General features: G+C 30.5%; 2 protein-coding genes across 2 annotated transcripts; both read left to right on the forward strand.

Moving 5' to 3' along the window:
• The first annotated feature begins 583 nt into the window (after positions 1 to 583).
• Positions 584 to 2845, forward strand: LOC146532824 (uncharacterized). The gene is made up of 3 exons (XM_085196686.1): positions 584 to 740; positions 1645 to 1765; positions 2297 to 2845. Exons 1-3 carry the CDS (start codon positions 723 to 725, stop codon positions 2500 to 2502), a joined length of 345 nt encoding a protein of 114 aa, XP_085052812.1. The 5' UTR covers positions 584 to 722; the 3' UTR covers positions 2503 to 2845.
• Positions 2846 to 7038: 4193 nt separating this feature from the next.
• Positions 7039 to 12535, forward strand: LOC146532825 (uncharacterized). The gene is made up of 5 exons (XM_085196692.1): positions 7039 to 7219; positions 9076 to 9183; positions 9303 to 9416; positions 11378 to 11557; positions 11747 to 12535. The coding sequence occupies exons 1-5, from the start codon at positions 7145 to 7147 to the stop codon at positions 11912 to 11914; spliced, it is 645 nt and encodes a 214-aa protein (XP_085052818.1). The 5' UTR covers positions 7039 to 7144; the 3' UTR covers positions 11915 to 12535.
• The last annotated feature ends 650 nt before the right edge of the window (positions 12536 to 13185 follow it).

A 13185-nucleotide genomic window follows, 5' to 3' on the forward strand; every position in this document is an offset into this window, starting at 1 on the left:
TCTGTAGTTCGTACTAATTTTAGGATTTACTTAAGTTTGCGGGTACTCATTTTATATGAAATTAACTACAAATATAAGTTTGCATTGATTTTTTTCTATGAAATACTCATAAATTTTCACCTTTTGGATTTTTTTCTTTATTTATATTGTTAAACCTTACTTAGTGTCAAATTTCATAAACTGTAGGTCGACGGAAAGTACCCTATGTCGTAAGTCCTCTTGATTGTGTTGACGTAGATAATAGATTTTTTTCAGTGCTTCAAGAGATTTCTTCTTCTTCTTTTATTTGAAAGCTCATTTCTGACAATGTCCACAATCCATGAAACATAGCATTTAATAATATTCTTCATCTCATAATAAAGATACTTGAAGTTTTATTAAATAAAAGACAACTATTTTACAAGACTATTACTGCGGGATAGTTTGTATTGCTTTTAATTGAAATAATCTATATCAATTAAAGTTATGCTTCGTTTTATTTAAGGCGCAAACCCCCTCTAAATTGGTACTAAAAGAAATACATAACAACATAATATTAGACTTCTTATATTAAGATTATTTAAAATATATTGTAACTAAATTATTAATTTATCTATCAAATCTTTTGAACCGTATCGTCACGCGTCAAGGCGTTAAATCGAAGTAGAAAGTGGTGATTCATATTCTTTCTAGTTTAAAAGAGGCAGATTGACACCGTGGCCGCCATTGCTGTCCGAGCAGATATGGATTGCTACACTTTGGTGAGTGTTTTTCTTTATATAATGACTTGTAAATTAAGCCGGTTTTTAACTACCTACCTGCCTTTATTGGGTATCGAGAGCACATAAAAATAAAATTAAAATAAAATTAACATAAAAATAAAATTTAAAAAATCTAAAATTGTTTAAGGGCGGGTTTTAGGCCGTCGTGGCACAGCGACAGAAGGGTGTGATTGTGACGCGATGGTTGTGGGTTCGATCCCCACTTGAGGAAGTGAAATATTAATTTACGTATTTTCATTTCTTCGCTCTGGGCTCGGGGCAAAGTGCGACGTTGAGGTCTGCCACTCAACACGCAATGCCTCCAGAATTCGGCAGGTACCAAGTGTCTTAACACTAGGTTCCGTCTGCCTACCCTGCTGTGTGCGGGATACAGCGTGAAGTTAAAAAAAAAAAGTTTTCTTATTTCATTTCATTTTGAGCTCACCTGTGAGGAAGTATGCACGAGAATGTCGGAAGACATTCAGAGGTACTTATATGAATACTTGTTAAGTAACGTAGATGTAATTACGTTCCGGTTTTCTCCTGCGCGTAGGTAACCAATAAATTGATTTATAAGAAAGATTATCTAAATCATTATACATATAATATTTTTAATTTGGCCATAGTTGCTATAATAATGTATTCTACTCTATTTCTCTCGACTAGTTAATAAATGTGATATGAAATATTTTGAATTTTCTTTTAAAAACCGATCTTCTCTAAGATTTGATCTGGGGAGTAGATTATACATATTATATGCAGACTATACATGTCTAGGCTTAAAATTACGAACCAGACGACCAGTATAGAAAAACTGATAGTATTTAAGTCTTATATTTGGTGAAAGACTAAAATATTCCGGTTATAAAACCTATCGTACTATATAGGTACTTATTTCTTTCAGATACTGTTGGCAAGTTTGGTAGCCACCACTACGGCATGGTCACGCCCTTTTTACCCCGTGCACAGAGGACCACCACGTATCACGCGATTTGCACCTCTGCCTCCTAGACACAAGCTGCCAAGTATGTATTAGGACCTTCAAATTATAATATCGATCCAAATGCGGCTTCGTCCGCTTAAACTTATTGGTATATTACAGCCAAATTATGTAAAATAGTTACATAAATTGTAGCCTATGTATTATTCTGATGTATAAAGGGGGAAAGGACGGAATTGAATTCACAATCGCCTTTATGTTCTTTTACTTTTATAATGAGACGTTTTATACGAAGTTTTTTCTTTTCTTTTATGTACTTAATTATGAAATTTTAACAAATACTGTAAAATATATAAAATAAATAATTAATTTACCCGTAAAATATGTCGCCATATTTTACGGGTAAATAAGTATTTATTTAATAAGTATTTATTTTTATTTATTATTAAATTATTATTATACACAATGTCTAGAAAAGACGAAGTATTAGGAAGAGAAAGACTTACTCCTATTTTTGTCACCTTAAGAAGACTCTATCTTTATCACGTACCACAGGTTCAGAGCAATAATGAAAATAATTCTATTATTTAATTTATTTCACTTTGTTTTCATACAGTTCGTTTCGCACCACCCAAAGTTGAAGATACAGAAGAACCAAAATGGGAAAGACCTAAACGCGACTACGATTACGAAGAACATGACCACGAGAGCAAACCCACCAATGGCGTCACCGGTCCGGTACATACGTTCGTTAAAACCGACAAAAATGCCAATTACAAATGGGGGGTGAGACATCATGTAGGAAATAAATACGCTTCTTAGCTGAATGTATCCGATGTATGCTTTTTAATTTATTTTATTATATCTTTAGATTTTGTTGTTGTTTTTATTATGAACTAGGACTTAGAAGTGGATAGTTGAGCGTATTAGATAGTACAATTTTGATATAATTTTTTTACTTGCCTAATATTAATATTTTTTTCTTATTGAATAAAATTTCTATCGTTTGGTGTTCATTTAAAATGAGTTTGGGGCTTATATTAGGTTTTATTTTTTATATGCGATATTGTATGGTACAGTAATAGCATTTACCTAAGGTTCCTTGTGTAATGAATGTTCCTGTTAGTTCCTAATTTATTTTATATAAATAAATATTTTATTATAATCTATTCGTACTTATTTTACGTTACAAATTGGATACCTACTTAAATTTCACAACTTACTAAACTTACTTTGACTAATTTAGTAAAACGTATAAATATCAAGACTTTTTAACAATTTGATTATTATTTTATATAATTTATATAAAATACAGATTGTATAACTTTAAAATAATTTCAATTAAATACCGAAAGTTTAATTTAAATTTCATAAATCTGTATTCTAGACGCATCCAAACTTTTACTTTTCTTAAAAAAGGCAAACCTATATCAACAATCTCTCAGACATGCACATGTCCATTGTCCAAAGAATACAAATGCTACTATGCACAACTAAAATAAAAAGCTAATTGAGCATTAAAAAAAGAGAAAACTTTTTTGTTCTTTACAATGTATATAATTATTAGTTAACAAATTTAAATATATTTATTGATATTGAATTAAGTATAATATAACCATGATGAAATGGCATCAGTGGCACAATCGAAAAATGACTGCAGGCGTGATGGTTGTTGGTTCTATTTGCACTAACTTGAAATATAATTAAATTTTAAAATTATTTTCATTTTCCCTATCAGATAGCACTAAATATGACTTTTTCTATGTCTTGAAATTGCGTAAAAGTGTAGAATATAATGTTATATCACTAACTCCTCTGCTGATTCATTGGTTGATTCGCATAAATAATTTTAGTTAAATAGCGCAGGTTCAAATCTAGCTACATTCCAACTTTAATTCAGAATCAAATTTCAGTACAAAATACAATTGCCAAGTCAACATATCGTTTGTGGTCAAAGCTTGCGAAACGAACATACCCACATTGCTACCAACATGAGTGATATAATTATATGTAATACATAATATCTTATCAAATTATCACCACTAGATCCGGTTGTTTATGTAATTTACTTTCAAATCTCTAATTATTATTAATTATTAAATTTTAACCCAGTGAACTGGTAACTTTAAAAAACAAATTTTAAAGAAAAAAAAAATAATAATATATTACTAATAAGTTTTAATATAACAAATATTTACTACGATACCCTTTTAATGTTTGTAGTCGAAAAGTATCTAATTCCATCTGATGTTTGGAACTTCATATTTTTATTTATAATTTCTTAATGCTGCGGGCATGCTACCAGGACAAAGAAATGAAAATGTTAAATATTTCCTCGAGAGGGAATAGAACCCACAACCTGTCGCGTCGTCATATGCTTGTGCCCATGCACCACGACTGGCCTCAATCTTCATATTTTTTTGGGGATTGCATGATTATATTCCTAAAATATAAATTCTAGGCCGGTAGGTACGATTGTAAAATTGCCTTAGGCATTGTCATTTACACATAATATTTTTAAAATACTTTTTCGAAAGTTGTAATTTATTTGATTTATTTTTTTATTTTTTTAATGTTGCAAATAGACGATTACAACATCGAGACTAAAATAAAAAAAATAATATAAATAATAATGAAAAGTTATTGATTTTTCTAGCATTTTTAGTTATTTTTCGAAATATAAGACCAATTAATATTTAAGTTTTTTATTCCTTGAAAACCGCAATCCTCATAGCAACGGTAAAATGCAATAAAAGGCAACCAACTAATATTCGTGTAAACGAATAGACTGGCCAGGGTCCTGTGCTGACACAGATACATTGTACAGTGAGCTCACGTTACGTCGGGCACTCGTATGTATGTTATCAAGTTACCTGCTAGTGTGTAATATAAAGCTTGTTTCATACAAAATATATGTATAAATTGATTTTAATGAATGCCTGTATGAGAAATTCAAAAATCAATAGTATTAGGAATATAATACTTAAGGGATTTTTGTTTTTTTAACTGCAAAGGAACCATAACCAAACCCATGAAATTTAAAATGTGGTTTTATTGACGGAGGCTTGCCTTAAATAAGTATATTGACTTAGGTTTCAGCTCAACACAGTTTCTTCAGAACACCGTCACTCGTGAGCTCGTGACGCACTGGCATAGTGTGTGACTGAATTCAACAGGTTTTGTATAGATTCCCACTCTGGATAATGAAATATTTTCATTTCCTCCGTCTGATTCTCGCTGTTTTTGACTTAACTAGTTCCGCCGTTCAACACGTAATGTTTCGAAAATACGGTGGAAAATGAGGAACGGAGTGTGTTAACACTAGTTTATCTCTGTCCAGCTATATATGTAGAATACCGCGTAAAAAGCAGTGCTTATACTTCTAATTATTCACTGACAAAAATGGTATGAGATATCAGGCTAGGCCAGAGTGAACTTAGTTACTGAATCTTTTGTATAACATAATTATTCTTATTTTTTAACTTTTAATATACAGGGTGGAAGAGGCAGCGCTTCTTTTACTGAAACTGCATATAGGGTAAAATATTTCAAACCCAGAATTAAAAAAATAATCAAGGTACCTCAACGGTTTAGACGTAGGATTTTTTTTACATTTCACGATTTTTATCCATACCTGTATTTCGTGTCACGCATACATACGTACGCGACTTTGCCGCTTTGACAGGTAAGTGTGTGCGTGCCTATGTTATACTTTACAAATGGCGTTTTATTTTAAAACGATAATTTTATTATTTATTTTGTTTGAAAAATAACTTTTTTTCATTTTTGAGAATTATTTTTTTTCCGAATTATATTAGGCTTTTATAGAGTAGTTAAAACTGTGGTTTCATTTAAAGTGGCGCTGACAATTCCACCCTGTATAATTGAATCTATGTTTTCGCGGTATTTTTTTGTAGATTACTAATTACTCGGGAACCTTAGAAAACTGAGAATACACGTCCTTAGCCACATGCCGTATGAAAATTGAAAAAAAGTGTATCAAAGGAATGTTACCGATCAAAATGCTAACTAGCCCATTCGTGTAAATTTAAATAAGCAAATACTAAGATAACCTAACCAAATTACATATTACGAAATACTGAACCGATTCATATGGGGTTTTCTGTTAAAAATAACCAAGCTGGTTGAACAAGATAGTATAAAATATAATGATAACAGAAAATTTTGCAGAAATTTTGTTTCATTCGTTGATCATTTGAACGTAAACAATAATGAAAACAAACCAAATAAGCTTTTATGTATTGGAAAACTGAATACTTGACCTAGCGGGTAAATTTAAATAATTAGAATATAATTCCCCCGAGTGGACATCGTACCGCCAACCATCGTGTTTACAGTCAGATGCTAATCACACTGCGCCAAAATTACCTCACACTTCTAAAAATGGAGTATTTTTTAGTTTCAAAATTTAAGAGATAATTATGACGTTATTTCTTAGCATAAATTAAAAATATTTTCAAGTAAAACGTTGAAAATTATATAATTGCAACTGAAATTGCAACCGTAAAGATAATAAAAGAAAGGATATTTCAGGTATAATTTATGAATGAATGTAGGTCGCGGCCTCTTATTTCAGAATTAGGCGTGGTGGCCGTAACAAATGCTTGGGTTCACATCGAGACATTCAACAGCTATTAACTAAATTCAAGTCACGACACCTATAACAATGACATACTCGTATATGCTAACGTCTTGTCTAATCGCTAATAAGAGTTAAGAATGGACGATTTGTTTTAGATTTATCTTAAAATACCTACAGACAGCGTTCTACTACGTCTATATTACTTTTAATAAAATTTCTAACACGTAACTAAACATATAATACAATAATTAGTTGTTCTTTTATTTAGGTACATATTTAGTTTCAGCGAGATCGACATCTATATCGAAATCTTATACACCTCAAGAAAAATAAATAATATTGACTATTGTGTAATTAAAACCAAATAACTTTTGTTTTTGTAAAAAAAACAACTTCCCTTAAGAGAAACCAAATTAAAACTATCGAAATTTCAATTTGAATTTTTTACAGATCTGTCACAATAACTGCCTTCCCTTGCAAAAGCAAAATTTTTCAGCAAAATTAACAACATGAAGAAATTAAGCATCGAAAATAATATTTATATCACACAGATAATAAATTCCCTTATAACAATAGATAATTAAAACACATAAGCAATTAAGAAAAAAATACTTATATCATAAATACATATAAAAAAAATACATATCAGCCAGTAAGAGAATACTAACATTTATGCTCTAGTTTTTGAATTACAATCTCGATACTCCCTCTACTTAGAAGGGGTGCCTGTATATAAAGTGAGAGTGTCTGTACACGCATCATACAAAACGTTGTACCACCGTGTGTGTAGTGCATTATTAGAAAACATTATTATTATTAATAATAATAATTTATTAATAATTTATTAGAAAAGTGCGTGAAATGTTTCGTAAGTGTATCGTATTGGCGGTGTTGGGGTGCGCTGTCGCAGCCCCACAGTATCAAATTCAGCAACAAGTAAGTTTTAACTGTCAATTATAATTATTTATTAAATAATTTAGATAAATAAGGTTAAATAAATATATTGTGTAGATATAATTGATTGTAAAAAGATGAATTTAAAAATTAAATTAATCAAGTGCCGACTTTGATTCTTTAACTGTGTCGTAGTTGAGAATAATAAAATTTCTTTTATAATTTTGAATAAAAAGCAGGTATTTTAAGTATTGTTATTGCATATTATAAAAGTTTTAACAAACTCATTTTAAAATAAATAATGATAAATTTTGTTTATATTTATTTATTTTCTGCTCACATTTCAATGTTAAAATAATTAAAGTAATTTATATTTACAAGGCCAATCGTGATGCAGGGACACAAGTGTGTGAATACCACACGCAATATTTAATATTTTCATTTCTTCGCTCTGGTGTCAAAGCAAAGCGCGGCGTTAAATTCCACTACTTAACAACCAATGCCTATAATTTAGCGGTTTTAACACTAGGCTCCCTCTGCCTACCCTGCTACAGAAGCCCTAGGCTAAAAAAATGCTTAAGAAAAGAAAAAAATAAAAAGATACTTAATTGTAATTTTGCTATTTCTTTAGTAAAGGCAATGTGTTAGTGAATGTTATTTTCAGATTATATAACTAAACGCGATATAATTGAATAATTTACAGCTCGTATTATTAACTAATAACACAGTTCTCTGCAGCGTGACATATTACGTTCCTTTTGACTGCAATTAAGTTCATATAATATAGAAAGTAATAGCGTAGTAACAGCTGGTTAATTACAACACCAACTACCACTAATTTTTTTCGTTTTCCCGCAAAAAATCATATTTTTTGTGTTATTTATTATTTATTTATAGAGAAGTGTATGTATATTTGTGTTAATTGATCGTAAGTGTTATATAATTTATTGTTTACAAGTAAAATAAGCAAATAATACAAATAATAGAATTTAATATAATAATTTAGCGATACGAATCGATTCACAATCGAATTGACGATACACAATCGTAATCGACAATCGATCTGTTGTCTATCAAAAGGCACTTTTGTATTGCAACACAACATTGAAAATTGCAGGCATCAGGCATGCAAGTGGAAATGCCGAGTTCATATTTGCATAACGTGTGTAAGATTTAAAAAGCGAGTCGAATCGACCACGTAACCGGTCGCTTTGTTACACTTGTGTAACTTTGGCCTACTCTCTTTAGTCTGGCTGTGAGATAATTACTCATTTCGATTATTGAGCTTCAACCTTTGTATGAGTCATTTGCTTTAAATACTTAGGTACATACTAGCGCTCAGCCGCGGCTTCGCCCGCTTATATTTATTGTTATAAAAAGAACTTTTACATCACTATATGTTATTGTGATGTATAGGTAAAGTATATTATTGTAAAAAATCATTTTAATGTATGCAGTATAATATATAGTTATATGATATTTAAAATAAATACATAATTCATTGATAAATTTCCAGTATTCCCATGACAATGACTTTCGTATTACCACTTATTAATTTTCTTCCTGGCTATATATGTATCTTGCATGTCAATTATCAGAATAATATCTCAAACTATTACGCAGAAAAATTTAAGTAAAAGTAAGTTTAAGTAAAATTTAAGTAAAAGTGTTAGTCCATACTTAGAGAAAAATAAGAAAAGTATTATAATCGGTATGTCGCGCAATTTGAACGTAAGCCTCTTCGACGGTATGGTATTCATAAATTAAATAATATCCAAAAAGTGCAGGTTCAAATTCGTTACGTCCAAATGGTGTTACGTTTTTTTACTCTTTCGTTTATTTTATTTTAGCAGTTTTTAAATAAATTTATTTTCTAATATTTATTTCTTTGCTTTTAGCAAGATGAAGGCATTCCTCCGCATCTACTGAGACAGTACATCGGTCAACAACAAGCACAGCACATACCACGACCTGCACCTCAACCAGCGCAAGCACCTGCCAGACTTGTAAGTTTACACTCACATTTTTTATTTAAAATGGGAGGACGAAGAGTCTTTACAACTTCTATTTCTCTCTTCCCATACAGCTAAATAAACATATAATCAAAATATATATATTTTTATAGCCCTACAATGTACAAGAAGAGCAATACCAGCCTAGAGCCCAATACCAACCCCAGCCCCAAGCACAAGCGCAACCCCAATACAGGCCACAACAACGCGAACCAGAAGATTATGACGTGAGTTTCACATTTTATACTTTCTTTTTTTTTAGATTCACGCTGCATCCCACTTATAGCTGGGAAGTCGAGGGAACCTAATTTTAAGTTACTCCGTTCTTCACTTTTCAAGAGTTCTTGTAAAGAGAGTTCTTGTAATTTAAATACAACTACCTACAACTTTCCTGTATAGATTAGAACTTGCAAATCGCAATCGTTAATACGGCTATATAAAGAAAATTTACAGACGTGTAATAAAAGCTTAAGTAGGACTTATATAAGGCTCTATATATTTGATTGTTATTGGAAAATAGGTATAAAATTATATACTTCCTACTATAGTAAAACTAGTCATTAGAGTTATACAATAAAGCAGGTGGTTTTGCAGACGGATCTTGTGATACAAAACAGATTTTAATAAAAAAAAGAATATCGGTTGGGGCAGTTGTGGCGGAGGAGCACAAGTGTTTGACTGTAAAGGCGACAGGTTGTGGCTTCGACTCCCACTCGAGTAAATGAAATTTTTTTTTTTTTATTTATTAACTCTGACAACTTAACTCACAATGGCTCCAGGATTCGGTGGAGAGTAAACGGAAGTGCCTTAACAGGAAGTAGATGCCCAGGTTTCATCTACCTAACCTGCTATGTGCAGTATACAGTGTTAAGTTAAAAAATATACAATGACAACATATTGTATCATCATATAAATTCTTGTCAGATTTAAACGTAAGGAAGTAGTAAGAAGCTAATATTATGATCATTTCCTTAGAATGAGGAAGTTTCCTTCCTAAGTAGGCAATAAATAAATAAAATAGTGAAAATAAGTAACTTAATTTTATGAATTTACACTATTGTTATAACACATATATATACATACATACACATATTATAACACATTTACATAAAAATGCTAACAAGTTACAAATATAGTGCTAATTCCGTTCCTATAAAGATCAATGACCTTATAGAAGGAAAATACGTATACATATAGATTTTATATACTTATAACATACATACATGTCAAAAGCCTAAAGCGGTTTAACGCGTAAAACAACTTGATTAATTACTTCTGTAGAGGAAATAAACAGCAATACTAAAGGAAAGTCCTAAGATTTACGTTTAATGAACCGTATTTAAATATCTAACTCCTTTAATACGTCCCTTAGAAAGTTAAAAAAAATCGTCAACATCATTTAAATCATTGCTAAATTTATTCTTCACGAAATTATTAAGCTTATAATTTGTTAATGATGTCCTTATTATGGTAAATATATAGTAGTTGAGTTCTCCATTACAGAAGCCCAGGGCCAGGAGAAGACAAGAATAGGCAATTTTAATGGCCACAAATCTTTAATACGAGTGCATTCGATTAAAAGTGTGCCTTATTAGAAGGGTTCTTACAAAATAAACTATACAAGTATTAACTATGAATGTACATACATATATGGATCAGCTATCGCAGGATCGGAACGAGATCGACTTTCACTCGAAACTGGATTATCACGTTCATATAACGCAGGGCTATTTAAAGTATGGCCCGCACTCATAAATAATTTTTAAAGATTAGATAACAGAAATAAAAAACTACTTAGTCACATAGAGCTATGGACACCATGCATAAGCGAAAACTTCTTTGGTTATACATTACAATTATACACAACTTTTTTGCAAAAACAGCTAAAATTATAACAATCAAGTAATAATTGTAGTTTTTCTCCATCTTCTATATACATTTGAACACCCCTGACATATAGTTTGATAGGGCAATTGAACTACTTCTCGACATCGTATTATACGAGATCTATATAAGGAAGTATTTCTATTAGATATATACCTACAAGTATTATTTGCTTTAATTAAGATGCCCACAAAGTTGTTTCTTGTTATTCATTAATTACTTTAGTTATATAATACTGATTGATACTAGTTTAGGTATAATTAATAACATAATTTAATTATTTATAAAAATATTTAATTTCCAGCCTAATCCTTCCTACCAATTCGGTTTCGACGTGAACGACGATCAATACACCAACTACCAGAACCGTAAGGAGCAAAGAGATGGTGACGTCATCAAGGGCTCTTACTCTGTAGTCGACAGCGATGGCTTCGTAAGAACTGTTACTTACACTGCTGACCCTAAAGAAGGTTTTAGGGCTGAGGTGAGTTATTATAAATTTTGCTTTTTAATTCATAATCAATGCTCTGAGATATTAAAATAAATTATGTACATTGATGCTTTACTTTTATGAAATTGCATTACAATGTAAAAAAAGCTTTCTTGACAGAAAAAATCAAGATTTTGAGCAGGTTTTAAAGCTTCTTTCTTTAATTTAATACTACCTTTACAGGTTTCACGTAAACCCACCGACATCGTAGTAAAGATCCCCACACCCAAACCTCAAATTCAGCAACAGCAGCCCCAACCCCAAATTCAGCATCAACCCCAAATTCAGCAACAACTCGCTCAAAGACAACAACAACAACAACAGCCTCAGCAATACTATCGTTATGAATAAATAATCCGAATATAATATACACTCTTACATATTAGGACCAAAATCTAAATATTTTACTGTCGATTGTCGACTTTTCTTCCTACGTCTTTATTAAAAATTAAATGCTATATTTTCTCTTCATCAGTCAACTTCGTTTGGATAAAAATTACGACAATAACAAACACGAATATATTTCAATTTATTATTTTTATTGTTCAACTTAGACTTAAAATATTAGAATCAAATTCAAAATATTTTTTCTTTATTGATATCGCTTTCTTTCATATTCAATTATCTAGGAGGTAGATAGAATTTAGTGTTAAGACACTCCATTCTCCACTAAGTGCATCTTTAGTAACATAACAATTGCTTAATAGAAGTTGGTCCTTCGAGTGTGATGACGTTATTGTCTATAATTGGCTTCTAGGAACTTTTTCAATATAAAAAATAATACACGTGTTACCGATATATATTTAATAATTTTTATTTTTTTATTTGTTACATATCGTAGACTGCCAATTGTATACAAATTGTAGTGTTAACGTAGTTTAGTTAGATGTGTTATTGCGAACTATTAGCATAGGATTTCGATTCTAAGTCCCACTGAATGTAAAATGATTTAAATAAATTTTTTATTATTTATTTTTTGTGTTTTACTAAATACTTATATACCTGTCTAATATTTGTTGTCAACCTCTACGTACCAAACAAGAAAAAAGGCATTAAGAAATTTTTTTAGTTGTTAAAAATATCATTAGGAAATTTTCGCTTCATTCAAATTTTTACTCAATTTTTGAAGGACAATTTAAGAGAAAATTATTAAACTATTAAAAATACTACCAAGTACAGTACAGTCGACGTATTATGACCGCCTTGAAGTTAGCTGTAGTAGTAGACCAGTAGAGCTGTAGTAGATGGCTACGCATATTTTATTTTAGGAAATACAATATTATTTTATTATTTTCTTCCCGAGTTACAATGAGTAGAAGTTCAGAAAGGCTAACTTCACGTCGGACAGGACACATCGTCAGTACTATATACCTATAACAAACGGTTTTTGTGTTACGTTTAGAAGTAATTGGACTTTTAAAAAAAATTATGAATATGTTTTTGCTATTACATATCGTAGTTTCATATCAAAATATATTTGATGATATTAAAAAAATAACTACTGTCTATGAATAACAATTAATCAAAATCAAAATCAAAATAATCTTTACTCGACTAGAGCTTTTATATCAATTTTGAATCGTCCATTAAAACGATTAATAAGTAGCTAAAAATATGTAGGG

Source organism: Heliconius melpomene, chromosome 13, assembly GCF_056956725.1.
Source record: "Heliconius melpomene rosina isolate 202511_hmr_F chromosome 13, ASM5695672v1, whole genome shotgun sequence".
NCBI lineage: Eukaryota > Metazoa > Arthropoda > Insecta > Lepidoptera > Nymphalidae > Heliconius > Heliconius melpomene.